The 27,265-nt window shown below is 40.6% G+C and overlaps 1 protein-coding gene across 5 annotated transcripts; it reads right to left on the reverse strand.

The window, feature by feature from the left end:
- Positions 1-143: 143 nt before the first annotated feature.
- Positions 144-25,551, reverse strand: MTF2 (metal response element binding transcription factor 2). Of its 5 annotated transcripts, none has more exons than XM_089515734.1 (15): positions 25,303-25,551; positions 16,693-16,891; positions 16,527-16,608; positions 15,433-15,528; positions 14,969-15,069; positions 14,719-14,867; positions 12,728-12,823; positions 12,097-12,165; positions 11,573-11,696; positions 9,372-9,439; positions 8,988-9,158; positions 7,969-8,077; positions 6,399-6,457; positions 6,180-6,281; positions 144-3,443 (listed from the first exon to the last, which is right to left on the reverse strand). In XM_089515734.1, exons 1-15 carry the CDS (start codon positions 25,305-25,307, stop codon positions 3,089-3,091), a joined length of 1,785 nt encoding a protein of 594 aa, XP_089371860.1. In that variant the 5' UTR covers positions 25,308-25,551; the 3' UTR covers positions 144-3,088. The 5 variants fall into 5 exon arrangements, with proteins under 5 accessions (XP_089371860.1, XP_089371861.1, XP_089371858.1 ...); XM_089515735.1 differs by lacking the exon at positions 11,573-11,696 and adding an exon at positions 9,598-9,670 and having other exon boundaries at positions 6,180-6,306; positions 6,403-6,457; positions 25,303-25,550; XM_089515732.1 differs by having other exon boundaries at positions 6,180-6,306; positions 6,403-6,457; positions 25,303-25,550.
- Between the last annotated feature and the right edge of the window lie 1,714 nt (positions 25,552-27,265).

The following is a 27,265-nucleotide window of genomic DNA, read 5'->3' on the forward strand; positions in this document are numbered from 1 at the left end:
ATTTCTTCATTACACAAGTTGCTGTAAGGATCTGGAAACATGAGAATAATTTTTAATACAAAGATTTATGCACAGCTATACAATCTGGGTAGTCAAAACTATTAATGTTTTTTTTAAATTTATTAATAAATAATGTTCAGAATGTACTACAGAAATCAGTAATTAGGAATTTTTAAGGAGAAAGTGTCTCTTAGTACAGTAGATCCCTAACCTGTCACACATCACAGAAAAAATTATCAAACATAGGTGGGCATAGCTATCGGTTTGAAACTCCAAGTTGTACAAACCAAATGAGGCTACTAAATATATAAAGCTGGATGGTGCTTGCATCTTAAGTATATTTAGGGCTTTATAATGTTTTGTTTACTCAGATATATAACCAGTTTGTAATCACACTGGAAGTGCTATATGTACTACAGGGTTCAAAAGCTGAAAATCACAGGCTAGCACTTAAACAAGAGTATGCGCCAATTATCATATGAAGAACAAAGCTCATTTGTTTTATTCAGAAGAAAACCCCACCTGAACAGCCCTAGGATTCAGCTACTACTTTACTATTTCCTTGACAGAAAAATTCAATTTTAGTTAATTAGAAATTTGGGTCAGATGAACTTCCTATTATGTAAACAGGTTTTAGTTAGTCTTCAATTCAGTGCTTTAAAAACCCTCAGTTATGCTCTATTTGATTTTCATGTTCCATCACATTTACCTTAGAAATAAACATGGTAAAATAAGGCTGTTATTGCCATCACTGAGTAAAAATGAAAACAGAACAGGTTTTCTTAAAAATACACACATTTAATGTTGATTTTGAATTCTAGAAAACAGTTTCAGAAATACAAACATATCAGCCACCATGACAAAATGAAAACTCACACACATTCACAATTAAATTGGTTGATAATTTGTTACGTTCCTTTCCCATCTAGATTTCGATCGCTATCTTTGTATGGAAGCCCTACTGCAAATACTGCTGGTGTTCAATGTCAATTTAAAATTGTAGAAAAGGAAAATTATTTTTAAAAAAACTGTAACATTACAGACATCTACATTTTGCATTATTTCAAGAGACCCAACATTCACAAAGTAACCTGTGTCTTATCAAAATATTGCAGCTATAGGCAAGGCATCTTTAATGTAATAGTTGAGACTGCATGAGAGGGGAAAACACCCATGTTTTTTTTAATGAAGGCAATCAAATATCTTTTAATAATTACTTTTGTAAAGCTTGTCAGCTAAGCACAAGCACAGGGCAACCAATTTTGTCTGTCCTTCCTTTGGCTATATATAATGCTGAGATTCTTTTATCTTGACAATTGTAACAGACTTTTAAAAAAATCATCAAATAATTATGGTCTAACCATGCAAGTCATTTTTAAAAGCTATGAAATTATGTGTGACAACAAAATATTAGACAGTAAAATGCAAACTATCCAAATTAAAATAGCTATGTTGATTCTTTGGCAAAAAAAAGTATGAACCCCACCCACCTCCAACAGCTAACAAAAGTACATCTAACCCTTGCAAAAAAATTGTTATTTTACAAGTAAAATAAAGTTACTTAAAACTGGATTCATATTTGTAAGAACAGAGGAGGTAATATTGTAATAAAAGCAGTACTGTTACTTCAAGTGGCAACATACTGTTTGTTGACCCTGTGCAATTAAACACTTTATTCCAACTACGTTTATGGAACATGACTAAAAACCATCACGTACAAAAAAGGAATCTTACACGATTCCTGCTGACATTTTTTTTAAAACTGGGAGACAAAATTTACAATCAGTGTGTCACCAATCCTTATATTTTTTCCCCTAAGCAAAATTCATGTTCAAATTAAAAATTCCTGATTTGTGTTTCAAACAGCTAATTTTTCTCCATCTTCAACTGAGGCTGCAATATCGCGCAAAATAAGGATGCTTAAGTCAAGAACTAAAGCACAATCCTACAGACGTCTAATTAGAAGATAGGTTCTTTCAAAAGGATTTGCTCCCAGGTACACAGGTATAGGATTGAAACCCTCAAGCAACCTGGCCCAGTATAGATGCAATATTTCTAGATATCTTATTCATGGCTAAGAAAACAGGAGCATATACTCCCTCCAAATTGCCCCTCTCTTTTCTAAAGCTCACCAAGAGGTAGCCATGAACTTCAGTGAACATGTAGCACTTCAACACACTTAATGCTGAAAGGAGAAGGACATCTGCAAAGCAGAGAAGAGGAGGGAGCATGTGAACCTGAGAGGCACTCTAAATCTCTTAATTGCTGGACCATATGAGCAGAATAAGTTATTTTCTAAAGGCATATGACATTGACTGCACTCGCTGGAACACACAGCATTCATTTGACACATATTCTGTAGTACATGGTAAGCAACAGCACTCAATAAAGCCTGAGAAGAAATGCTGCTGTGTAAATACTGCAACTATTCCTGATAAAAAGAATTATGGGATACAAAGTCAGAAGCTGCCCAATCCCATAATTTATATTGCATAGGTCACAATCACACAAATATACACACATGCAAAGAATATATTAAAAAGACAACAAAGTCTAGTCACAGAGCAATTTACAAGCTCCATATATATATTTTACACTTTGCTTGAAAGAAGATTTCAATATTTTACAGTCCTCAGTAGGAATTATATACAGTGCACCTTATGAAAATCTAGGGTTGTCAGAGTAGAAATACACTTTTGCAAACATTTCAGTAAGAAAAGATTTAAGAATTTTACTAAAAATTTGTTCTAGTTATAGAAAAGAGCCCCTACCAACAACAAAAATGTTTCCATGGAATGTATCCTAAACAAGTCTCTTTTGAATTTGTGCATATTTTAAAGCAACCAAAATTCCAGATTCCCAATTCTCAAACAACCAAAGTTGTCATTCTACGGTGTTGTTGTTTTTAAATAAAGGAATCCAGCTTTATTTTAAACAGGTAGATCCTTTATCACAATGTCTATAATGTTAAGTAGCAAGAGAGTTAAGGCTAACTTGGTTTCCATTTTTAAAAATATTTTTAAAAAGCTTCCTTCTGCACTCCTGATTTATGAACTATGCCTATAAATAGATCTGGGCAGTACAAGAGTCAGGAAGCAGTTGCACCTTCCCACTCCACAAGATACTGCACTTTTCCGTCAAGTGTCACCCGACGTGCTAAAACGCGGTATTTTTCACCACAAGCTATCCTACCTGCTGCACCAAAGTAACTGGTAATAGAGTTCTTGAGATGATTAAGTTGTAACTCTTGATCAGCCAAATTATTCAGAATCTCTGTATTGAGTTCATCATATTGATAATCATCTTTGCTTTCATCATCTTTTACTATTTCTGCATTCTGAATCTGGAGTGCTTTTCTTGGAAGGCGTCCTCTTCTCCTTAAGTGTGGTATTGCAGCTGGCCACGTTCTTCCTGTACGTGTCCTTTTTCTGGAGTCAGACAAACTACAGAACATACGAAACACTAATTTAAACTTAAAATATAATTTAGTAGTATGGCTCCAAAGCTGCACATCAAATCAGGATATTATGCTGCAACAGAATCTGCAGGTGCTGTTGCAGCTGTAACAGGAAGCAGTTTGGTAGCGTAGAGCCAGAGGATTAATGAAGCATAGCAGGGGACGATCGAGCTACATAATGAGCAAAATATATTTAACAAACTGTAAATAAACTGTAACCAACATTTGCTCTTCAATTTGTTAAATATTTTGGGAACAGAAAATCTTCTGTTAAAGTAACTGATCACATACTGTGTGTACATATATATGAAATATATATGTATGAGATCTTTAGTGTGGATCATGCACCTAAATCAGTGATGGTGAACCTTTTAGAGGCCGAGTGCCCAAACTGCAACCCAAGACTTACTTATTTATTGCAAAGTGCTGTGTCCCTCTGGCTTTCAATAACAAACTCTGGCAAACTCTGTGCTGGGGTGACGGCACATGTGCCCACAGAGAGGGCTCTGAGTGCCACCTCTGGCACGCATGCCATAGGTTCGCCATCACTGACCTAAACCATTAGTTAATACAATAACTAGAGAAATTCTCATCATTTCTTTTGCCTGTATGCTGCCAAGATCCCCAACACTTTGCAACATAGCTCACATATTACCTACCAAAACCTTCATCAGAAAGGATTGATCATCTAACCTTAAGAGAAGGGGGAAATTATCTGCTACCACAAAAGTAACCCCCACGTATAGTAATTCCCAGTAGGTCCAACTCCATCAGGACTAGCCTGAAGGAAGGAGACTCCTCTCTCCATAACTGCCACCCGCCAGCCTGAGAGGGAATTCGCCAGGCAGGTCCAACTCCATCAGGACTAGCCTGAAGGAAGGAGACTCTGCCCTCCATAACTGCCATCCGCTGGCCTGAGAGGAAGGAGACTCCACCCTCCATAACTGCCATCCGCTGGCCTGAGAGGAAGGAGACTCCACCCTCCATAACTGCCATCCGCCAGCCTGAGAGGGAATTCACCAGGCAGGTCCAACTCCATCAGGACTAGCCTGAAGGAAGGAGACTCTGCCCTCCATAACTGCCATCCGCCGGCCTGAGAGGAAGGAGACTCTGCCCTCCATAACTGCCATCCGCCGGCCTGAGAGGAAGGAGACTCCACCCTCCATAACTGCCATCCGCCGGCCTGAGAGGAAGGACACTCCGCCCTCCATAACTGCCATCTGCCGGCCTGAGAGGAAGGACACTCCGCCCTCCATAACTGCCATCTGCCGGCCTGAGAGGAAGGACACTCCGCCCTCCATAACTGCCATCCGCTGGCCTGAGAGGGAATTCGCCAGGCAGGTCCAGCTCTATCAGGACTAGCCTGAAGGAAGGAGACTCCTCCCTCCATAACTGCCATCTGCCGGCCTGAGAGGGAGTTCACCAGGTAGGTCCAGCTCCATCAGGACTAGCCTGGAAGAAGGAAGAGCCCTCCCTCCAATCCATCTGCCTTGGTCCAGGCCTCAGAGGGAGAGAAGAACCACTGGACCTCATCCCCTTTCCCTCCACTATTCTCTTCTCCTTTTGTTTCATGTCTTTTAGATTGTAAGCCTGAGGGCAGGGAACCATCTGATTAAAAATAATAATTGTAAGCCGCCCTGAGAGCCATTAGGGCTGAAGGGCAGGACATAAATACCTAAATAAATAAATAAATAAATCCCCCTTTCTATTTGCTCTTATTTGCTTTGTCCTGCACATAACTTTATTTTGATGATATGCTAGTGACAAAATGCTGAAAATAATGTGAGCAAACTTCCTGGTGTTCTTTCTCCCTCCTAGGTCTTTTTGGAGAGTTCTGCCCTGCTGGCAAAAGGAAGAGTGGTGCGATTTGGAGAGCATGGGAGGGGAAATACAGTAGCCATTCCAACAGTAATGGGTAGAGGGAAATATGGATTGGGAAATTATGATCAGCATGTGAGAAAGAAGAATCTCATGGTGTTGGTTGCCCCCAACTGTCACCTACTTCAAGTACCCTTGGCAACAGATCCTATGGGCTGAAAATACTGCTTAATGCCAGCTCAGTGAGTGGAAAAACACCTATGATTCAGGATTTGATACTGGATGAGCATGCCAACCTGACTTGCACATCAGAAACCTAGCTGGATGAAGTGGGGGGCAGGATAGGGGGGTTAAACCTCTCCCAGCTTTGCCCACCAGTGTTCTCAATGCAGCAACAGGTGAGGTCTGGGGGTGAGTGGGTGGAGTTGCAGTGGTCTATCATGATTCCATCTCCCTCACCAAGTTCCCCATTCCACAGTCTACTAGGTTTGAGTGTTTAAAGTTGTGGGGCTGGGACAGAATAGGGATTCTATTGGCGTACCACGCATCTCGCTGCACAACAATCTCCCTTCCTGAGCTGACTGAGTTGGTGGTGCTTCTTGTACTCTGGCTTCTTGTACTGGGGATCTTCAACATCCATTGGAGACTGCTCTGTTTGAACAGCTCAGGACCTCATGTCTTCCAAGCTGATCATGGACCTATCCCAAATATCTGGGACCACCCAAAATGCAGATGACACACTGGACCTGTTTTTCTGTGCTGGCTGGGATGATAGCTGTCTAGGTGTGGAGGAATTCTCTGTGTTCCCACTGTCATGGACAGATCACTAACTAGTAGAGTTTAGTAACTGGGACTCAAACCTCTGCACTTTATAGGTGTGGAAGACATGAAAACTGTAGTGTACCTGTAATGTTTGGCAGTATTGTTTGAGGTAGTTTCCTTTGTACTGGCAGCACCTGTGGATTCCACATCTGAGGTATTGGATGAGTGTGCAGTTCCATCAGATCTTCTGAGCCAGTTCACGTTGCCATGTGATCAAAGTAATCGAAATATTAAAATCTGATCTAAGCTAACATTACCCAACTAGTAATAAAATTGTTTATAGCACATTTCCCCTACTTACCCAGTAGTGCTAGGTAAATCCAAAGGAGGGGATTCTTGCACTACAACAGGTTCCTTTTCCTAAAAAGAAAAAAACAAAACATATTATTATTATTATTATTATTATTATTATTATTATAGTGTGACGAGCTGACTACAATCCAGCCAATCAGAAGCCAGAGGCCCTAAGCCAATCAGGAGCTGGCTTAGGAATTTGAAGATTCCGTTTGGCAGTTGGGTTGAGTCTGTTGGGGTTAGAATGCTGAGAGATGAAGTTGGGTTTTTAGAATTTTAGAATTTAGAAGAGGGAGTTGAGTTAAGGAGACAGTTAGAGGATGAGTCTGTTCCAGAGGGGAACTTGGTTATAGTCTAGAGAGAGAGGGACTTTTAACTAATTAGAGACTCTAATTGAAAGAAGGATTATAGTAAGCCTGAGAGGCAATACTGTGGGGTTTAAGCTTAGGAGAGTAGGCAATAAGGACGGTGTCAGTGTCCTTAACAGCCAGTCAAAGAAACACTCTGTAGAAAGTTTTAACTGGAGTAATAAAGTAACCATTAAGAAGTAACACGTGCCTGAACTAACAGTTGTTTAATATCATCTAGTTCAAGGAATATCTGTTCAAACCTTTTGTTAAGTAAAGTTCTTATTTGGTTTTATCCAAAGGCTGGTCTGGCTTATATATTTTATCCATGCTACTATAGTATATAATACGGTGAACCTGCCACATAAGAAAGGGGGTTCGTTACATAAATTGGTAGGCAGCGGGGTGGGATTAGAAAGCCCCGTAGCACTGCCATAAGGTGAAGGAGTGTGAGTCGTTACATATAGCGCTGTAGATTTGCACAGTGCTATACATAAAAACAATAAATATAAATGAGTAAACCTGCCTATGGAGTACAATGCGACAATCCTGCAATGCCTGGGAACGCTTCTCTGAACAGGATGGTCTTCAACTCTATTTTGAAGCTGGTTAAAGAAGTGATGGTTCTTGCTCATGGGGGAAGAAGGTTCCAGGAGTGAGGGACAGCAAGTGAAAAGGGGCGAATCAGGGATGGGACAGAGGCAATCCAGGGCCGGGACAGCCGACTCTGACTACCAGAACGGAGGGGCCGAGTGAGAAGGTGAAGAAAAAGAAGGTCTGATAAGTAAGGAGGGACCAGTCCATGGAGGGCTTTAAATGTCGACAGCAGGAGCTTATATTGAATGCAGAAAGGGAGAGGGAGCCAGTGAAGGGATGCCAACACAGGAGAGATGTGGTCAGAGTGGTGGGTGGAAGTGATAATGCGTGCAGCTGAATGCTGGACAGAGATTAAAGGACGGAGGTGAGAAAGAGGAGGCCCAGCCAGGAGGACGTTACAGTAATCAAGTCGTGAGATCACTAGGGCATGGACCAGGATCTTGGCAGTAGAGGCGGAGAGAAATGGTCAGATTTTGGCAATATTGTATAAAAAGAATCTACAAGCCTTGGTTGTGGTCTGGATCTGAGGAATACACGACAGAGAAGAATCAAAGATAAAACCAAGACTGGGTTTTAAAATACAGAGTGGCTATTTTTAGTCAAGAAATGCATGTAAGTGTACATTTTACTTACCAAAGGAGGTGGCTCAGACATTTTCTGAATCATTTTTCTGGTGTATGGGCCAGGTGGGCGACCCACAGATTTTTTCTTTCCCTTTCTTTCAACACCATTAGTAATTTCCCTAAAGGAAAGGTCAGAATTCAGTTTTTTTAATGACACACTAATGACCTATATTTGGTTTTTATAACTTCTTTTTTTAATGCTTCATCAGTTGTGCTGAATTTATTTACCCTCCTAAATTTATATTTATTCAACCTTCTTTCCTATTAGAAGCTGACTCTAAAAGCCATTGTAATTTCTTCATATTTTAGCATAGGCATGGGAATCGTGTGGCCTGTCAGATATTGAACTGCAGTTTCCAGCATTCCTCGCCACGGGTTATGCTGAACAGAACTGCTTAGAGTTGAAATCCAATAGCATCTGGAATGCTGCATGATTTCCAAGCCAACCTTGCTCTGGAAAGACCCATAAAAGGAAGCCACTACATAAAATGTGTATCAGCCCAAGAGAAACACACAGGCCACACATGTTCAAGAAACAGCAGAAAAGGCTTTCCCCACTACCCCACCCTATGCAAGCAGTAGAAAAGCTGAGGATGTTGAATGTAGTAGTTTCTTGTCCTATTGTGAGGACAAGATCTTTCTATGAGGTTACTGAACAGCACCATACATAATGGAAAGCAACCATACTGACGTGCGGGATCAACCAATTATGTGGGCTGTATAGTGTGGGGTAGTAGCTGGAAAGAGGTGTTACTCCAACTTGCAATCTTGCAATGAATGCATAAAGTTCCCTATTTCAGCAATTGCCCAACTCCCACTGGAGCCCAGTATGACACAGCAGTCACTGCTTGGCATATCTAACAATCACATGGAGAAATTTCTCAGATGACAGATGGAGAAAGGAAAGGTGTGCTGCTTAAGCTCACCTTCTATGAACACAATGACAAATATCAAGCAATAGCTGTATGTTTTCTGAGAAGAATATTCAAACATAAAACAAATCCTTTTCAGATGCTAGATTATTCTTACTTCTGATCAAGCGCAGGTTTAGAAGATTTTCTGCCCTTAATTTTGAACTCATGTGAAGTTCCTTCAGGCTCTTTCTCGGTCTTAAAAGCAGCATTGGGTGGGCAAGGTGGAACACGAATTCTCAAGCCAAACAAATGTTTTTTCTTCTTTATTTCTTTCCCAGACATAAACCTAAAGTGATAATTAAAGAACATAAGGACATGCTGAAAGATATACATAGAGACCTACTACTAAGAGTTCTCATCACTAATTTAATCATATTTAAATGCAAAGTTTTTTTTTAATAGCCTAGATTCAACTGCTAGTTTCAACTGAAGTAAGCCCACAGCATCAGACAAAACAAAAGCAAAAAGAAAAATATGTTTAAGAAGCCCATCAACTTACATGGTCTTGTAATCATTTAATGCCTCCAAAACATGCTGATATCTTTCAGATTTTGGTGTGTCTGCCAACTGTAAAGTATTAAGAAGTGGTTTAACCTACTAAGACTTTGAGTATATCTCCTAAGTACTAAGAACACACTCAGCAGTTCAAAGATACATAGAACACAGTTGTATTCTAGAATTTCCACATATATTAGACAGGATAATGTTCTGTCTAGAATACCTACTGACTGATAAAACAGAATGGCAATGTGACTCTTGAAGGAGAGAAGAACTTGACATTTTTGGTTCTTTGATGTCCTAACAATACAGAATGAAATATAGAATAAAATTATATTAAATATCTGTTTGAAATGCTGAGTATATCATTTGTCTTTTACTAATAGTAAAACATTTTGGTGCTTTGGTAAAATGTATCTGACAGAACAATCAGGTTCAAAAGAAATTCTGACTTTTTTGGCTAGAGAATGAAATTTTCAGCAGGATTCTGTGGGCTATAATTAAACACGACAAGGCTGTAAGAATAACTCCTACCATGTAGTAACTTCATTAAATTAGCTGCCAATATTTGTTGACTTCTAAAACACAGCAGAGATGACAAGGTAGTTAAATAATATACACTAGAAGCTTGTAACTACAGATTTATTAGTTTTCCCTCTTCCAAATATGCCCTTTAGGAATATTTAAAATAATTTTATCTGCAATCTTACATAGTTTTAATAACTAAAAGGTTCCTTTTTAAAAAAACAATTTATAATGCAATTAATAATCTAGTCAAACATAAGCTATAAAATACTTGGTTTGTGATACTGAGTAAAATACTGTCTCTTTTTGCCTCAGTCATTATTTTAAGTGGTCCATTTGTATGTATTTTACAAGTATTTTCAGTAACTTCCAAATTCTACCTCTTTCCTAAGGTAACAGCAGTTTTGGACAAATAATAAGAACAATAATCTCTGAAGTATTGACTGTCAGACCATTTTTTGCACCAGATTTAGATCCAAAACACACTGCGGAAATAATCCTGTTTGAGACTGCTTTAACTGCCCTGGCTCAATGCTAGGGAATTCTAGGAACTGCAGTTTTGTGAGACATTTCGCCTTCTCTCTCAGAGAGTGCTCATGCCACCACAAACTACAATTCCCAGGATTCCTTAGCATTGAGCCAGGGAAGTTAAAGTGGTCTCAAACTGGATTATTTCTGCAATTTGTTTTGGACCTCACTTAAACTATTATAATATGGAGAGATTAGAAAGCTAAAAGGATTTCATGTCCAGATCCTAACTACTCTTTAGAGATAAATACTACTGAAATCATCTGGAGTTACCTTCCAAAGAACTGAATGTACGAAATACTTGTTTCTCAGTTTTCATTAAGTTCATGAATAAAGGAAACCAGGGGTGCATGTAGAAATAATTGAGTTTGATGCCACTTAACTGCCATGGCTCCATACTATAGCATCCTGGGATTCGTAGGTTTGTGAGGCACCAACACTCTTTGGCAGAGAAGGCTAAATACCCTGTAAAACTACTAATCCCAGAGTTCCACAGGATGGAGCTGCAGCACATAAAGTGATTTCAAACAGTGTAGAGGCACCCAGCATCTCATAAATTGGCATGTACTTTAAGAAAAAAACATACTATGCTTGAAGTTATATACTACAAATTTTTAAGAAATATGGGACTGCTACCAAGTCATATGATGAATTCACAGAATTTTCTGCATCTCTTTCCATAATGCATTATATACCTTATCCTATGTCCTCACACTGCTCATCTTCTAACTTTCACAAAAAGCAGCAGTACTATAACACACTCTTTGGTTATCGGGTAAATTTTATTTCATATTAAAGATAGAGAGAGCACTCAACACAAATTAAATTATAGAGTATCAGACCTGTTTTTTCTAACATGCAGTTCAACAGATTAAGATGCAACAAAAATGCACTAATGTAGCATAAATTTCAAATATGAATATGAACATTAGGCCATGACACATGCTATAGGGCACACCCACAATTTGTCACTGTTGACTATAGAACTCAAACTTGTTTGCCTTCTATAGCCAACAGTGTGCATGTACAAGTCTTTGGATTTCAATACTAATGTTGCTGATTAAACTTTTTTTTAAACTCATTTATGAATAGTTTGACTTTCTAGATGAGAGAATACACATGACCAATATGAACATATCAACCACTTACTTCACCAGGGTGGAGTCGGTCCCAGTTTTCATTAATATAGGTCATGAGTTCAAGCTCTGAATCAAAATATTTCTTTTTGTGAATAACACTTAGGTTGTAAAGGCATAGATGTGCTATATCTACCCTAAAATTCAAAAGTTTCAATGAAAAAAATTAGCATCTTTTAACATTTTAGAAGTATGAACACAATCTGTCTAGAAGACAAACAGAGCTAGGACTCTTTAGAAACCAGATAGCACAATGTACTGAATTAAGAAATTGCTAAGAATTTCATAGCCTTGTTAGTCTATTATTTTGGCCACTTTGAGAAAATGAGAAATACTGTAAAATATCTACAATCTGAGACTGGCAAGGAAGGGGAAAATAACTGAAATAATACTGTTCAGACTTACACATGGGCCACTTGTGCTTTGTTTACAAAAAACAATTGAACGGCAAAACTTTATTGTGCAGACAATAGACAGCCATGGAAATATATAGTGCCATATTCAACTTTTTTCAATGCACTCATAAGTTGTACTTACCATTGCAAGGGTAAACGTTTGAGGTATTCTGGTCCAGAACTACAAACTGAACAAACAAATGTATAAAACCTTTAAAAAAAGAGAACATATTTAATATTGTGACTATGTTCATCATCACCAAAGGACTAATTTTGCAAGATACCTAGGACCTCAAAAACCACAGAAATCAGCATAAGCTTACATATTAAGTATATCAATGAATATACTTCTCGGCCTTTTGGCTAAGATCAAATGTAGTGAATAAGGACTAATGTTAATTGCCAGCTTGGACATAAATGTCAGCCAAACCTCGACCTTTTGCTATACAGCTTTGTGAACCAATTTTTTAAAAGAATAACATGCTGTTTATTCTTTATGCTTTTCGTATACTTTCAGGAGCAAGATGCAATTGCTAAATTAACTGTAATAACAAAGTAAATTTGTTTGGAAACTTATAACCTATTTTCTGTGAAACACTGACATTCAAAGTAAATTACAAATAAAAAAATAAATAACATGATGTAACAGCAGTAAAAAACCTCAAAATATCAGAACTATACACAGCATAAAGATAGAATTTCACTAAAGCCAGAAATAGTTTGCCTTCTCCCCAAAGGAAAAAGCCCTCACACATACACAGAATACATCTTACCTGTCACCGTAAAGCATTGGCTTTTGGAGGCACTGCACACAAGCCTCATGAAACCACTGTTTACATTTGCAGCACTGTAACATCTTTAAATACCAACTTCATTAAGAGAAAGAAAAAAGAAAGAATTGAATTGGAATGTAACAAGTTGTTCCCTACAGTATAATGTTTAGTATAAAAATGTCATTTTGATTGTTGTTTTACAAGACAGCTAAAAAACTTTTTCACCATGCATTCTCTACAGATTACAGGCTACACTTTGCTCAATGTAAGTTTTCTTTCTCCTCCACCCGCTGCAGACTCCATTGTGGTGCCAAATTTGCTCCAAAGGTTTCCCCCAGTTCTCCAGAACTGATTATGGAGAAAGGAGAAGCACATTGGGGCTGCAGAAGGAAAGGAGATTGTCAGTTTCTGTTTAACAGCCAAAAAGGCACCATTTAGTTCAACACGTTGTCACATAGAAACATTTCTTTCAAATACAGAGACAGGGAAGCCATCACATAACATGGCATCCTGATCTGTTAACTGTTGGAGTATTAGCATCAATGCTTGTTTTGTAGATCTATGTTTGGTTTCCATGAGAAGGGGGGGGTGTCTTCTAGCAGGAACACTGATGTATATCTCTATGGTCATTCAATGTCGCTTGTGAAGAAGTCACTTCCTATACCTCTCCCTTTTCTAGGGGTCAATAAAGTTTATTACCCTTTGTTTTCTGTCCTCTTCCTCTTTCTGCTCTCACCAAAGATGGAAGCAAAAGCCAGGTTGCGCTGCTAAAGATGTTTTTCTTCTTATTTGCACACGTGAGCTCTAGGGACTCTTCTACCAAGTATAGTTTTCTCTACTAGTTAGTTATTTTATAGAACCTAGATGTAGCAATAAAGTAAGTTTCTTTTTACCTACCAATATATCCTGCTTATTTACCAGAAGCTCAGATCTAGTTTTTTTTAATCAAATACCTGTGGAGTGCACGCTTGTTGCTGTTGATGCTGTTAAACTGATTTAACCACAAATAACCAAAAACCATAATCAATTTTCTAACATTAACTTACAAAGGAAAACAAGTTGTGTACATAACTAGGCTTAGGAAAATGATGACCACATGCAGGGTTCAAATATGTTTCTTTCATTAATCTAAATAAATGGTCTTCATGTTTATCCCACACTCATCCTTTTAGTTATTGCTGCATCAGCATACAGAATTTATCTATGATTTTTTTACTGTTTGTAGCTTCCTTCAGAATGTTGTCTAATAATTGTTTAATGGTTTAAGCAAAGGATTATACTTTCCCAGAATTCTTTGCAACAAGACAAATAATATACTGCACCCCTGACAACTATCTAGGTTCAAGATTTGAGATCCACTCCTAGAAACGTACCCTGATTTCTAGCTGCGTTTTTGCCATCTGTGTTTTTGGGATTTTGTTATGTTTATTGTTATTGAGAGAACAGGATTTGGTGTGTAAAATTTAACTCACTCTAGATTTTTGAGTTATATGGTCCTCCATTTTCCCCATGTGTGAGAATCTTTTGAAATGTCTATTCTAATTGGACTGTATATGGTTTTATTATACTGCAAAGAACTTGGGGCAGTATTACTGTGCCAGGTGGTTAACAGAAGTCATGGCAGCATGTACTGCCCAAGACCCTGCATAAAATTTTATATTTCCAGTGCAACTGAACATGTGGTCCAATCCAAACATGCTTACTTGAAATTAAGTTTCACTGTACTCAATGAAGCTTGCTCCCAGGTAACTGTCTACAGGAAAAAATATCATATTTTCTTGAAGGTTTACGGACATCAAAAACTGAAGAACAGAAAATGTAATGAATGCCTGATCTTGCAGTTGTGATGTTGTTGTTCTGCAGTGGCACAATATGGTTGGAAAACATGTCTCATAAATATACATATTTCAGAAATATAATATTCATATGCATTACACAATATATGGGGGAAAACTGAAATTATCTTTCCACAAGAGTCTCTATATGCTTACTCTCCAGGACCTCCACAGTAGCAGTAACACTGTTGGGCATTGGTTTTATGGCCTGCATCCCATTCAAGGTCGGCTACATTGTAAGGCAATGTTTGCTTCATGACTTGCAGTGCTTTGGCATTTGGTCCTTTCTTAAGTGCGCCCCCTCTCTGGAATAAAACAGATTGAAGCAGCAAATACTACTATCTAATGCCAGATAAAAGTAAAGTCTTACTTTCAGCTGTATTAACTTTATCATGTTTTTCCCTACCTTTGTTGTTGTTGCAAAGACACACTGCCGGCACAGCCATTTATCGTCTGAATCTATCACACTAGAATCAATATTTGGTGTGTGACACAGCTGATGATAACCTGAGTTCAGGAGAAAAATATCTTTTTAATTTTGTGAAGGGATGCCAACACAATAACTCTTAAACCAAGTCCTACCACTATGTGTCAATATTGAACCACCAACTTATCTTTCAGTTGATCTTATAAATAAAAATTTAAATTAAGTTATTAATACCACAAAGTAGACTCACTGAATCAATGGAATTTACATAAGTGTTGATTTAAATCCACTCACTTGAGTATATTAGATACATTACACATCTTGTGATGGTTCAGTTTAAATTATATTTAAATATATTGTTACAAATATCTCTAAACCAAGGGTTAATCATGAAATGTTGGTCCAACTTTTAAAAGTTCTGCACTCTGCAAGATTTACATTACCTTGGCCACACTTATCACAAATAACTATTTCATTGGGTGCTTCTGAATATTCTTCCTGGCATATTGTACAGACCATTTCCCCACTTTCAGTAGCTCCTAAAAAAAGAGTGCATTGCTTTACTTTAAAAAAGATACAAAACCTGTTTTTCCTTCCAAAGTGACAGCAGAACACATACATATGACTATTAAACTTGCTGTGATCAGGAAACATCTTTCATTGCAAAGGCATCTCTCACTACAAAGGCATTTGTGGATATGTAGGAGAAACAAGGTGACACACTGGGGCATTAGGATCCAGCAGATATATCACATAGCACAGTGCTTCTTAAGCTATGAGATGTGGGAAGATGGCATTTTTCAGCAGTGTACCTGGGACTAGTGCCATATTTTGGTCCAATGGGTATACTTGTTGCTTTCTTGCCAAGAAGCTCTCCAAGGACTGGTAGATGGTTAAGGGACCAGGACCAGCCCAAAGACCACCACTGAGAAGCACTGTTCTAGTAGAAGGGCAAGGTGTAGAAACAGTTTCTCAGAGCTTGAAATAAGCAGAGTATAAAAATGTGGGCAGAAGAAAGACTTTAGAGTCAAAACTGATTGCTGTCCATGTCATGAAAAAGGAGTTTTAAGTGTTTTCAACCCAGCACACCTGCAATTATCAAAGTCCTGACTTTCTTCGCAATCTGTACATCAGTGGCCTGCTCTTCCCCATCTCTTTTTCTTGCAGTTGAGTTTAGCTGTTTTCCTAAACCTCATGGTGAGGAACTGGATAATTTTCAAGGGGTAGAAGGAACTGGGTTTACAGGAAAATTTCCCTTTGTCACATTAAAAAAGAGCTTTAAAAAAACCAATAGCCATATAACATGCCTAAAAAAAAAGGGGGGGGGGATATGACTGCATAGGGGAGGAGATATGTGACTCCGTATTTCCCCATCATTCAAGGCATTCAAGACTGGAAGGCTTCTTGTGTGGCTATATAGCCCACAAGGCTGGAAAAAAATCCTCACTCTTTTCAATGTAGTATTTCTTCAGAAGGTGCTGAAAATAGTAGTGAATGGGTTCTGAAGCTTCATACCAATCAATTAAAAAAATCTTGCCTGTTTGTATGTCCTTCCAGAGAACCCAGGATTTGGAACTGTCTTCAAATACAACAAAGCAGGTCTGCTTGAGTTTGTTTATCTGAAATGAGAACAGATTTGAGACAGTGATATCTGAACACTAGGAATGCTTACAATTTGAATAGCTCTGTCAAAAAGATATTACCTTTTTGATAGTTCCAAGATAAAACAAGCCATCTGACCATCTAGCTAGGACATCTTGACCTTCTTCAAATTTGCACACTGGTTTTTTGGCTTTCTGTCCATCCCGTGAGGACAGTTTGGTCAAGGATATCGGTGGTTTTTGGTTTCGACGTAAAGGAGACCGCTTGTGGACCACTGAATTACCCACCCCCGTAGAGTCTCTGGGGACAAAAAAATATGAAATTAGGATTAATAATCTGTTACTTGCTCTTTTTTATCAGTACGTACTAATATATTAACTTTACTACTTGGAATATACTTACTACCCAAATAAAATCTAACAAGGTAGGTAATGGTGGTGAAGCCAGACTAAAATGCCATATTTTTCCCTTGAAATTGTTGATGGTAGGCTAATACAGGGCTAGAGAAAGATGTCATATTTCTAAGCATCAGCAATGAGTTGTAAGCATATGGCTGCCTCTGAAAATTGTATCTTTAACCCAGTCCTCTGAAGTTTCATTTATTGCTTAGTTTCATGTCTAGTATTTTCAGAATATACATCAAATGAAGATTTACCACTTTTGGAAGACAACTGAAGCTTGTTCTATTTGTACAAATGAATAATGCAAAACTAATTTGGCAGCATTCTTAAGGACAATAAAACTGAAGCCGTTCTAATCTTCCACATATACTATACTGAATATAGGAACCAACAAAACTGTCATAGTTCAAGCACAGTGCTTAGTTCAATGCTTATGCAAGCAGTGGTGCAATGCATTACAACTTTGGCACTTAAGAGGAATAAGCAAACAGATCATTTTGCTCTTTTTTCAATCTGGTAATGAATATTGTGTCAAAGAAATCATGTGTTTAAACATTTGTATCATCTCCCCGCTCACGTGTGAAATTCTCTACCGAGTAACTGAAGGAAAAAAGGAATGGAAAGGTGCTCGCATACAGTGGAGAATGTCTCCATAGAATTTAAGAAGTAAACAGGACCAGCATTATCTTCCACAAAAGCAGAGGGGAATACCAGGATGGAACAATGGGACTCATCAGTAGGCAAAAATGTCCCCCATGCCTCAAATACACCACTTTATCATATAACTGAGTTGAACCACATACTTGTAGTATGAACCTATACAAGTTTACTCAGAAGCAAGTCTCTGAATTTTCAACTGGATGTTTTCTCTAGTAGGCACATCAAGGGCTAAAGCTAGATTTCACATACAATTCCCAGAAGTAAATCCAGCCAGGTTTATTAAGATTTATTCCAAAGCACATTAAAAACACCCTTAAAATCTGCTGCAAAGGAGGCAAAACAGAAGGTGATAAATATTTCATTCTTTTTGGCTAGAGTCACCTAATCTGAACAAAATTTTTGTTCATCACACAGCACAGAGAAAGAGAAGTACATTCTATGCCGTGTCTGTGCACTTCAAGAACCCTGAAGTTTGGGTTCCATAGTTTAATCTTACAGGGCAGTGGTTTTCAAACTGTGGGGTGTGACCCTTGGGGGACCTGCAAGAAACTGCTCAGCCCTGCCACAGCTACTACAGAAATCCCCTCCAGCATCATCCTCTTTCTCACAAGAAAGAAGATAACACTACAGGGTATTTGTTCAGCAGCCACAGCAAAATTGGGCTGGTGGCAGCAGCATCTTGTCCTCATCCTCTTTCTGCTTTCTCATCAACACCCCCGGCCTGTACTTCCCTATCTAATCTTGGCACCACTATACCTTCACCTCACTCCCAGGCCACTGAGCTTCCTAGGATGATACTCCTGCAGAAATCTCCTTGTGTCATAGTCCTAGGAAGCAGCAGACGGAAAGCTTGTAGACTGGTGGTGGCAGCCTGTGAGCAAGGCAGAGGCGCCATGGTGAAAGAGAGCAAGAGCCTTCTTGGTGGCTGCTCCCACCCTCTGGAACTCCCTTCGCAGGAGGCTAGGCTGGGCCCTCCTTGCTTGCTTGCTTTTAGTCAGCACACCAAAATGTTTTTATTTAAGCAAGTGTTTGATACATAATTAAAGTACTGTATATCAGGGTAGTTTTAACTTTTGTATATTTCAATTGTTTCAAATTTTATTGTAATTTTTAAAATGTTTTTATTTGTGAGCCGCCTTGGGTCCCTTCTGGAAGAAAGGAGCAATACAAGTGAAATAAATAATACGTAAATAAATGGTACCGAGGCGAGACAGGAGGTACAAGCAGCTCTTCTCTGCATCGTTTGCTCCTAGTCAGTCAATGTAGATGCGTTATCATAAAACAATTCTCAAAATGAAATGGTTTTAATCTGAGTAAAAGGAGAAGGCAAAAATTATTCTTTCAACATCTATAGCAGCAGCAAGGAGGAGCCTATGGGCTTTGACAATAATCGGGGGGGGGGGGGGGGACAACAAAAATTATTTGTTTCTGGGTTTCACAAAACTATTATTAATGTTGAAGAATGTCCATAGTATGTAATTATAAAATGTTAAAATATGAATCTGCACAAATGTGTGAATGAAAATATACACATTAAACAAATTATTTTTATTCATATATTATGTTGAGGGGGCACAAAGACCTCATATTAATATAAAGGAAGAACCACACAGAGCTCCAAATGTTGTGGGGCTGCACCTCCCAGTATTCTTTCTTACTGGCAAGGCTGGCTAGGATTCCTAGAACTGGCAGTCCCACATCTGGAGGACACCATAATTCCCAACCCTGATGCTTGTTTTCCTGTGCGTGTGTGTCATGAGCTGCTGCATTACATTTACCACTACAGCACAACTCAGCTTAACCTTCATTCCTTGAAACCCCAGACCTGGTCTCAGCAAGACATGCCTTAGTTACATCCTGTTTGGACTACTGTAACTCTGAGCATTGCAAGATCGGCAGTTCGAGACCCAAGCGCTGTGTGATGATGTGAGCCCCGTCACTGGTCCCAGTTTCTGCCAACCTAGCAGTTTGAAAGCATGTAAAAGTGCAAGTAGAAAAATAGGCACCACTTTGGTGGGAAAGCAACAGTGTTCTGTGCAGTCATGCTGGCCACATGACCACCCAAGTCATCTTTGACAATGCTGGCTCTTCGGCTTAATAACAGAGGTGAGCATAGCTCCGTACGGTTGGACACGACTTGACAACCTTGTCAAAAGGGAAACTTTTACCTTTACCTTTTAACATGCTGTACTTGGGGCTCCCTTTGAAGAGTGCTCAAAAAGTTCAGCTGGGCTGCAGCCAGACTGTTAACTGGGGCAGGTTACAGAGACCACACAAGACTCCTGTTGAAACAGCTCCATTGGCTACCAGTTTGTTTCTGGGCCCAATTCAAAATGCTGGTTATGACCTATAAAGCCCTATATGGATCAGGTCCAGGCTATTTGGCAAGACCATATCCCCCTGTATGAACCAGCCCAGGCTCTGAGATCTTCAGAAGAGACCTTTCTCTGTCTCACCACCATCACAAGCACGGCTGGTTGGAACGTGAGAGAGGGCCTTCCCGGTGGCTGCCCCAAAAGACTCTGCAACTCCCTTCCCAGGGAGACCAGAATGGCCCCCTCCTTGTTGTTCTTCTGCTGGCAGGTTAAGACTTTTTTTGTTCAGACAGGCTTTTAAAGAACTTCATGGGGGTGTTGTACTGTGCTAATGTGTATGCTTTTTAAGAAATTTTACGTTTTCTAATTGTATTCTATTTTTAAATAAATGATTTGTTTTAATATTGTAATTGTTTAATTATATTTTAAATGCCACTTTTGTATGTTTTTAACTGTACTGGGTTTTTAAACTGTAAGCCTGAGTCCCGATTTTTTGGGGAAAGCGGGATACAAATAAATAATAACAACAACAACTTTCCTCGCTGTTGTTACAAGAACAAAAACAGAGGGAAGGGAGATTCACATATGCCACCTTAAGCTCCCCGAAGAAATGGTGGGAAAATAAACAGAATCTCTGCCTTAAACTTCTGCCGATCAGGAAGGTCAAGATCTGTTCCAGCCACAGAAGGATCAGCTGTGGGGATCTTGCTTTCACCCTCCTCACCAGAAACAACACTTACTAGTATTTTAACTTGCATTTGAGGGAGCAGCCCTAAATATGGAATTCTGCCATTTCATACTGTGCATGCTGTGAAGGGGATAGTGCTTCTTTGACACACACACACACTCTGTCCATGCTGTTTTGTGTTTTTCTTTCCTTCACCAAAAAAAGGAATACATTTATTAATGTATTTAATACATAATAAAGTCATTAATACAATGACTTTAATGAAAGCTTAATTGTAATGAAAAGGGCTCAAGTATATATGTGCTAAGTCCAGTTATTTTGTAATAATTGCCCAGAATGCTGGAACAGTAACGTAAGAGAGAGAAATCTTATGAGCCTCCTATGTGGGCTGGCAGTTTACAGTAGTCTGACATCAACACAAATAGCATTGTTTGGTGCAGTCATGCTGGCCACATGGCCACCAGAGCAGTCATTGAACAATACTGGCTCTTTTTGCTTAGTAACGGAGATGAGCATTGCCTCCTACAGTCAATTATGACTGGACATTCATGTCAAGAGACTACCTTTACCTTACAATGACATCAACATAGCTCAACTGCAGTCCTGGACAGTTCTACCTCTAGTGGTTAACATGAGAAACAAAGAGCACCCCAAAATACACAAAAGGTATCAACTCTAACCATTTCTTCAGTATTCATTACAACAGCACCCAGCTCACCGGAAAGAGAAGAATAATTCTAATTAGGAACTTTATTGATAGATCTCAGCACACTGCTCTAGAATTCTTTTCAGCTAAAGAGCTGGGTAAGAACAACAAACCTTTAAGGCTGCTGCCACACTGCAAGCACAATCTGACACTGGTTTAACTGCCACGGCTCTGTGCTATAGAATTCTGGGATTTGTAGTCTGTTGTGGCACCAGAGCTCTAACAAAGAAAGCTAAATAGCTCACAAAACTACCAGTTCCAGAATTCCATAGCACTGAGTCATTTCAGTTAAAGTGGTGTCAAACTACATTAATTCTGCAATATAGACACAGCCCAAATAATAATCTGAACAACACATTTAATTGTTGTCCCAGTTCATTCCACTGCCACTGAAAGCACTTGAAGCTGGGGGATTCTCAGGACTAGATGAAGTCACATTAGAGAATTCAGAATTCAAGAAATATATCCAATGCTTAAGAAACCAAATTCCTAAAGCAATGGAACACACACCTTCAATTCACTTCATGAGCAGAAGCTGTTGTTAATATAAGGAACATATGAATACAGTCACCCCTCCATTTTTAGGGGGGATCTGTTCCGGACCCTCCTCTCCGCGAAAATGGAAAATCGGCAATGTTCACCTATGGCTTGAATGGCAGCGCGCACTCCATTCTGCCCCCCTCTGTTTGCCGCCTGTGAATGGGCAAGGGATGCAGACTCCAAGTCTGCGAAAATGGTGGGGCGACTGTACATGTATACTGGTAAGTGAGCGAATACATGCATACCAATAAGTGAGGAGTGAAAATAGGAGGAAGGAATACCAACAATCTGAGATATGCTGATGACACCATAATACCAGCAGAGAACCTTAAAGACCTAGACAACTACTAAGGAAGATCAAAGAAGGTTCAAAGGCAGGCTTACTGTTGAACATAAAAAAACCATAAAACAATGATCATGGAGAACTTGCAGAAATTAAAACTAAACAATGAGGAAACAGAAATAGTAAAAGAATTTTCATATCTGGGATCAAACATTGATCGGAACGGGGACTGCAGCCAGGAAATCAGAAAAAGCTTAAGAATGGGGAAGGCAGCTATGGAAGAACTAGAAAAGATCCTAAAATGCAAAGATATGCAACTGAACACAAAAGTTAGAATCATAGAAGCCGTTATATTCCCTATTACCATGTATGGATGTGAGAGCTGGACAGTCAAGAAAGAAGATAGGAGGAAAATACACTTGAGATGTGGGGCAGGTCAAATCCACATTGCAGAAATAATCCAGTTTGAGGCCGCTTTTACTGCCCTTGCTCAGTGCTAGGGAATCCTGGGAATTGTAGTTTATTGTGGCACCAGAGCACAAAACTACAGTTCCCAGAATTCCCTAGCAGTGAGCCAAGGCAGTTAAAGCAGTCTCAAGCTGGATTATTTCTGCAGTGTGGATTTGAGCTGTGATTATCTGCTAACTTGGATATTTTAAACTAGTTTGCCTACTGTGGCGTTGGTTTCTTTCAGATGCTGTTTGCATCACGTGTTAGTTTGGGGAATGTATTTAAACTCTGGATTATTTCTGCAGTTCTGGATTGGACCACAGACTCTATTTACCAAATCTGCTAACCTTTCAGTGGTCCCCAAACTGCGTTCCTTAAGAGCTTTTGGACCTCAGCTCCCAGAATCCCAGACTACTGGCCAACATGGCTGACGCTTCTGGGAGCTGATGGTCAAAATCTCTTAAAGAGCACAGTCTGGGGGGCCAATGCAACATAAGAACAACGCAGCTGTTACAAAGAACAGAATGCAAAGATATAGCCATGTTAGTCTGTAGAATCAGTATGTAGAGATCTTGTGGCACCTTTGAGACTCACTGGAAGAAGTTGGCAGCATGAGCTTCCCTAGACTTAGAACCATAGAATCATAAAATCATACAGTTGGAAAAGACCGCAAAGGCCATCCAGTCCAATTCTCTGCTATGCAGGAACTCAAAAGCATACCTGATAGATGGCCATCCAGCCTCTGTTTAAAGCCCTCCAAGGAGGGAGATTCCACTACACTCTGAGGGAGCGTGTTCCACTGTCGAACAGCCCTGACTGTCAGGAAGTTCCTCCTAATGTTGAGATGGAATCTCTTTTCCTGTAGCTTGCATCCATTGTCCCGGGTCCTGTTCTCTGGAGCAGCAGAAAACAAGCTTGCTCCATGCTCAATATGACACCCCTTCAAATAACTAAACAGGGTTATCATGTCACCTCTTAACCTTCTCTTCTCCAGGCTAAACATACCCAACTCCCTAAGTCTTTCCAAACAGAGCACGGTTTCCAGACCCTTCACCAATTTTGTCACCCTCCTTTGGACATGCTCCAGTTTCTCAACATCCTTTTTGAATTGTGGTGCCCAGCCTGCTTCCTCAGATACATTTGGAATATAACAACAACAACAACTGTAGAGAGATCTTGTAGCACCCTTGAGACTCACTGAAAGAAAGAAGCTGGAAGCATGAGCTTTCCTAGACTTCAGTCTACTTCCTCAGGACGGTTAAGGGAATGAGGAAAGGCTGCCAGCTGAAGAAGGTGAAGCAATGCAAAATTCATCTTGGGGGGTGGAGAAAAACCATTAAGTCGAGAGTCTAAAATTACCTAACTTCTGTACACCGTTACAGCTGATCATTATTTTCAAAGAACATTGTGGCGTTGTTGGCATCCCCTTCCTCTTGAATCCCACTGTCTCTTATTCTCCTTTGTGAGAAAACCCCCAACAACAAGGGGACTTCAGGGCTTATCTGTAGCCTTGGAGTGTAGTGGAGTCTCCTTCCTTGGAGGTCTTTAAGCAGAGGCTGGATGGCCATCTGTTGGGGATGCTTTGATTGAGAGTTCCTGCATGGCAGAATGGGGTTGGACTGGATGGCCCTTGAGGTCTCTTCCAATTCTATGATACTATGATTGTAGCAAGGCAGGGAAGCCTCGCCCATTTACCTGAGCTGGATATCTATTCAGTGACAAGACCCCCCCTCTTCCCTACACCTTCCTCTCCTAGCAAGTTTTCTGCCTTTGTTTGGGGCTGCATCCAGACTGGAGAAATAACCTGGTTTGGCAGCACTTTAACTCTCTGTCTGGCTCCATGCTATGGAATTATGGGAGTTGGAGTATGTTGTAGGGCCCTCCATTTCCCAGAATCCCATAGCCTTCACCCAGACAAAGAGTTAAAGCAGTGCCAAACCAGGTTATTTCCCCAATGTGGATGCAGCCTCGGTTTATTATTTGGGGGGAGGCTTCATTATTTGGTTTTTTCTTACTTCCTTCACCCCCAAGGTGTCTTCCTCCTTCTCATCCCAAAGGAGGACCAGGAATGGAGAGACCAGGCGCCTCAAAATGGAGACACATCATCGCATAAATACACTCACAATATATATATATATATATATATATATATATCCGTCCTTCTCAAAATGGAGGGAATTTGAGGGATCCCTCCTCAGGACAGAAGGATAAAATGGAGGATGCCTCCTGGAAAAGGAGGACGCGACTGGCTTAGGAGGAGGAGGAGGAGGAGGAAGCCGAGGAAGGACGTCCAAGAACAAAAACAGAGGGCATGGCAAAAGAAAAGCAAACAATGTACAGTAAACCCATGCTCTGGTTCCTGTTCAAAATGGAGGACGTGTCTGGGAATCCCTGCTGGACACTGGGATGGAGGACGCGTCCTGGGAAAGGAGGACGTGCTTGGTCACTGGATCTTGAGGAGGAGGAGGAGGAGGAGGAGGAGGAAGGGCGTTCAAAGGGAAAATGGAGGGCATGGCCAAACAAAAGCGAGCAACCTCCACACAGATAGATATACAGCGAGTTCATGCTTCTGAGTCCTGCTCAAAATGGAGGGCGTTTTGGGGACGCAGGAGGAGGCCCCGTGTCCCCCTTTCTTCTTCCCCTCCTCCTCCTCCTCGCCCAGACCCACCTCATTCGGTCTCTCCAAAGGGGCCGCCCGCTTCATACAGGGAAATCAGTGCGCTCGATGCGCCTCTCCTCTTCCTCCGCCGCCGCCCGGGCTCCTCGAGAAGCACGCCGAGGGAGCAAGAGGGGACGGCAAGGACAAGGGAAGGCTCAGCGCGGCTGCCTTAAGGCCAGCCCGGCTCCACAACAGCCCTCCGCCATTTTGTTTTCCCGCGGAGGAGGAGAAGCTGGTGCATTGTGGGAAAGACAAAGGAAGGGGAGGAAGAGGGAGGCGCCATTAGCAGCAGCAGCCGCTAGCCCCGCCCACTCCCACTCGCTGGCGCCAGCAGCAGCCGCTAGCCCCGCCCACTCTGAGCACGCGACGACGCTGCAACCGTCACTCCTCCTCCCTCCTCCTTTCTCCAAGCACTGGTACCAATGCGCGCGGAGGGGTACCTCCTTCCCAGAAGAATAGGCGTCGGTGAACAAAGAGGGACTATTTTATCTCGCCGTCGAATCGCTCCTCCTCAGTTTTTGAGGCTGCAGTTCCTTCCAGCCCTTGTCAGTGAAAGGGCTGGAGGCGCCTGAAGGGAGGGGGATCGTTTGTGTTTCTCTTTTGCAAAGGGGGTGATGATGACTACGACGACGAACAAAGGGTCTCTCTCTCTCTCTCTCTCTCTCTCTCTCTCTCTCTCTCTCTCTCTCTCTCTCTCTCTCTCTCTCTCTCTGAGGCTGCTTGCGGGGATAATTCATAATAAAATAATAATAATAAATAAAACTTACTTTTTTATCCCGCTTTTCTGTAATGAAACAATCAAAGCAACTGGCAACCCTAATTGAACAGACACTAATCCTGAAGTCGGAGGCTTCCCTGGCTGGCATCCATAGGGTTTTTGTGGGTGATTCGGGATATGTGGCCACGTTCTAGAAGAGTTTGTTCCTGGCGTTTCACTGGCATTCGGTGAAGATGCCAGCCATGGATGCAGGTGAAACGTCACGGATAATCTCTTCTAGAACATGGCCACCTAGCCCCAAAAACCCACAAAAAAACTATTGACACTAATACTCTTTGCATACCCTCCTGCCCTGAGGCTTTGCCATTCAACAACAGAACAACACACAGATTAACCCAGAGTCACATAGAGTGTGTGTGTGTGTGTATATATATATATATATATTATATATACACTGTTTTATACAAATACACACATACACACTTGTTCCTCCATATTCGCTAGGTTTAGGGGCACAAGACCCCATGAATATGGAAAACCCACAAATAACACCATGTTTTTACCTGAGAGGACACCTGTCTAGGAATCTCTAGATCCTCCAGCGCAACTCTGTGGTCAACGTCTGACAGACACTGGACATAGAACTGCTCTGGAGGAGCTACCAATGCCTACCAGGGTATTCTCTCTAGAGATCTCTAGGTCTTTCAGTGCAACTTTTAGTTAAAGTTGAGCATAGAGTTGCACTGGAGGACCTACGTATTCCTAGAGAGAATACATTAATCAAATCCAAGAATAATCAAATCTGCAAATATGGAGAGATGTGTGTGTGTGTGTGTGTGTGTGTGTGTGTGTATACACATACACACACAACTCTCTTCCATGCCAGCATTCTCTGAAGATGCCAGCCACAGATGCTGGCAAAACATCAAGAATAAACTCTTCTAGAACACTGCCACATAGCCTGAAAAGCTAACACAAAACTATGGATGCCAGCCATGAAAGCCTTCGACTTCACACAGGGCACAGAAGTTGGCACAGGGCTGTTTCCCCACATCCTGGACTGTTCCAGACCATAGCTGTCTCTGAGGAGACAGCAATGCATCTTGAAGGGCTGGTGAGAAGGAGGGAGCAGTCAGCACAGTGCTGTTTCCCTGCATCCCTGGCCGTTCCAGACCCATTTCTGTCTCTGAGGACACAGATATGAGTCTTGAAGAAGCGCCAGGGGGCGGATAAAACGGTTTAGGGTTAGGGTTA

This window comes from Sceloporus occidentalis, unplaced genomic scaffold (genome assembly GCF_023333645.1).
Source record: "Sceloporus occidentalis isolate IW3139 unplaced genomic scaffold, rSceOcc1.0.p SCAF_3, whole genome shotgun sequence".
Classification (NCBI taxonomy): Eukaryota; Metazoa; Chordata; class Lepidosauria; order Squamata; family Phrynosomatidae; genus Sceloporus; species Sceloporus occidentalis.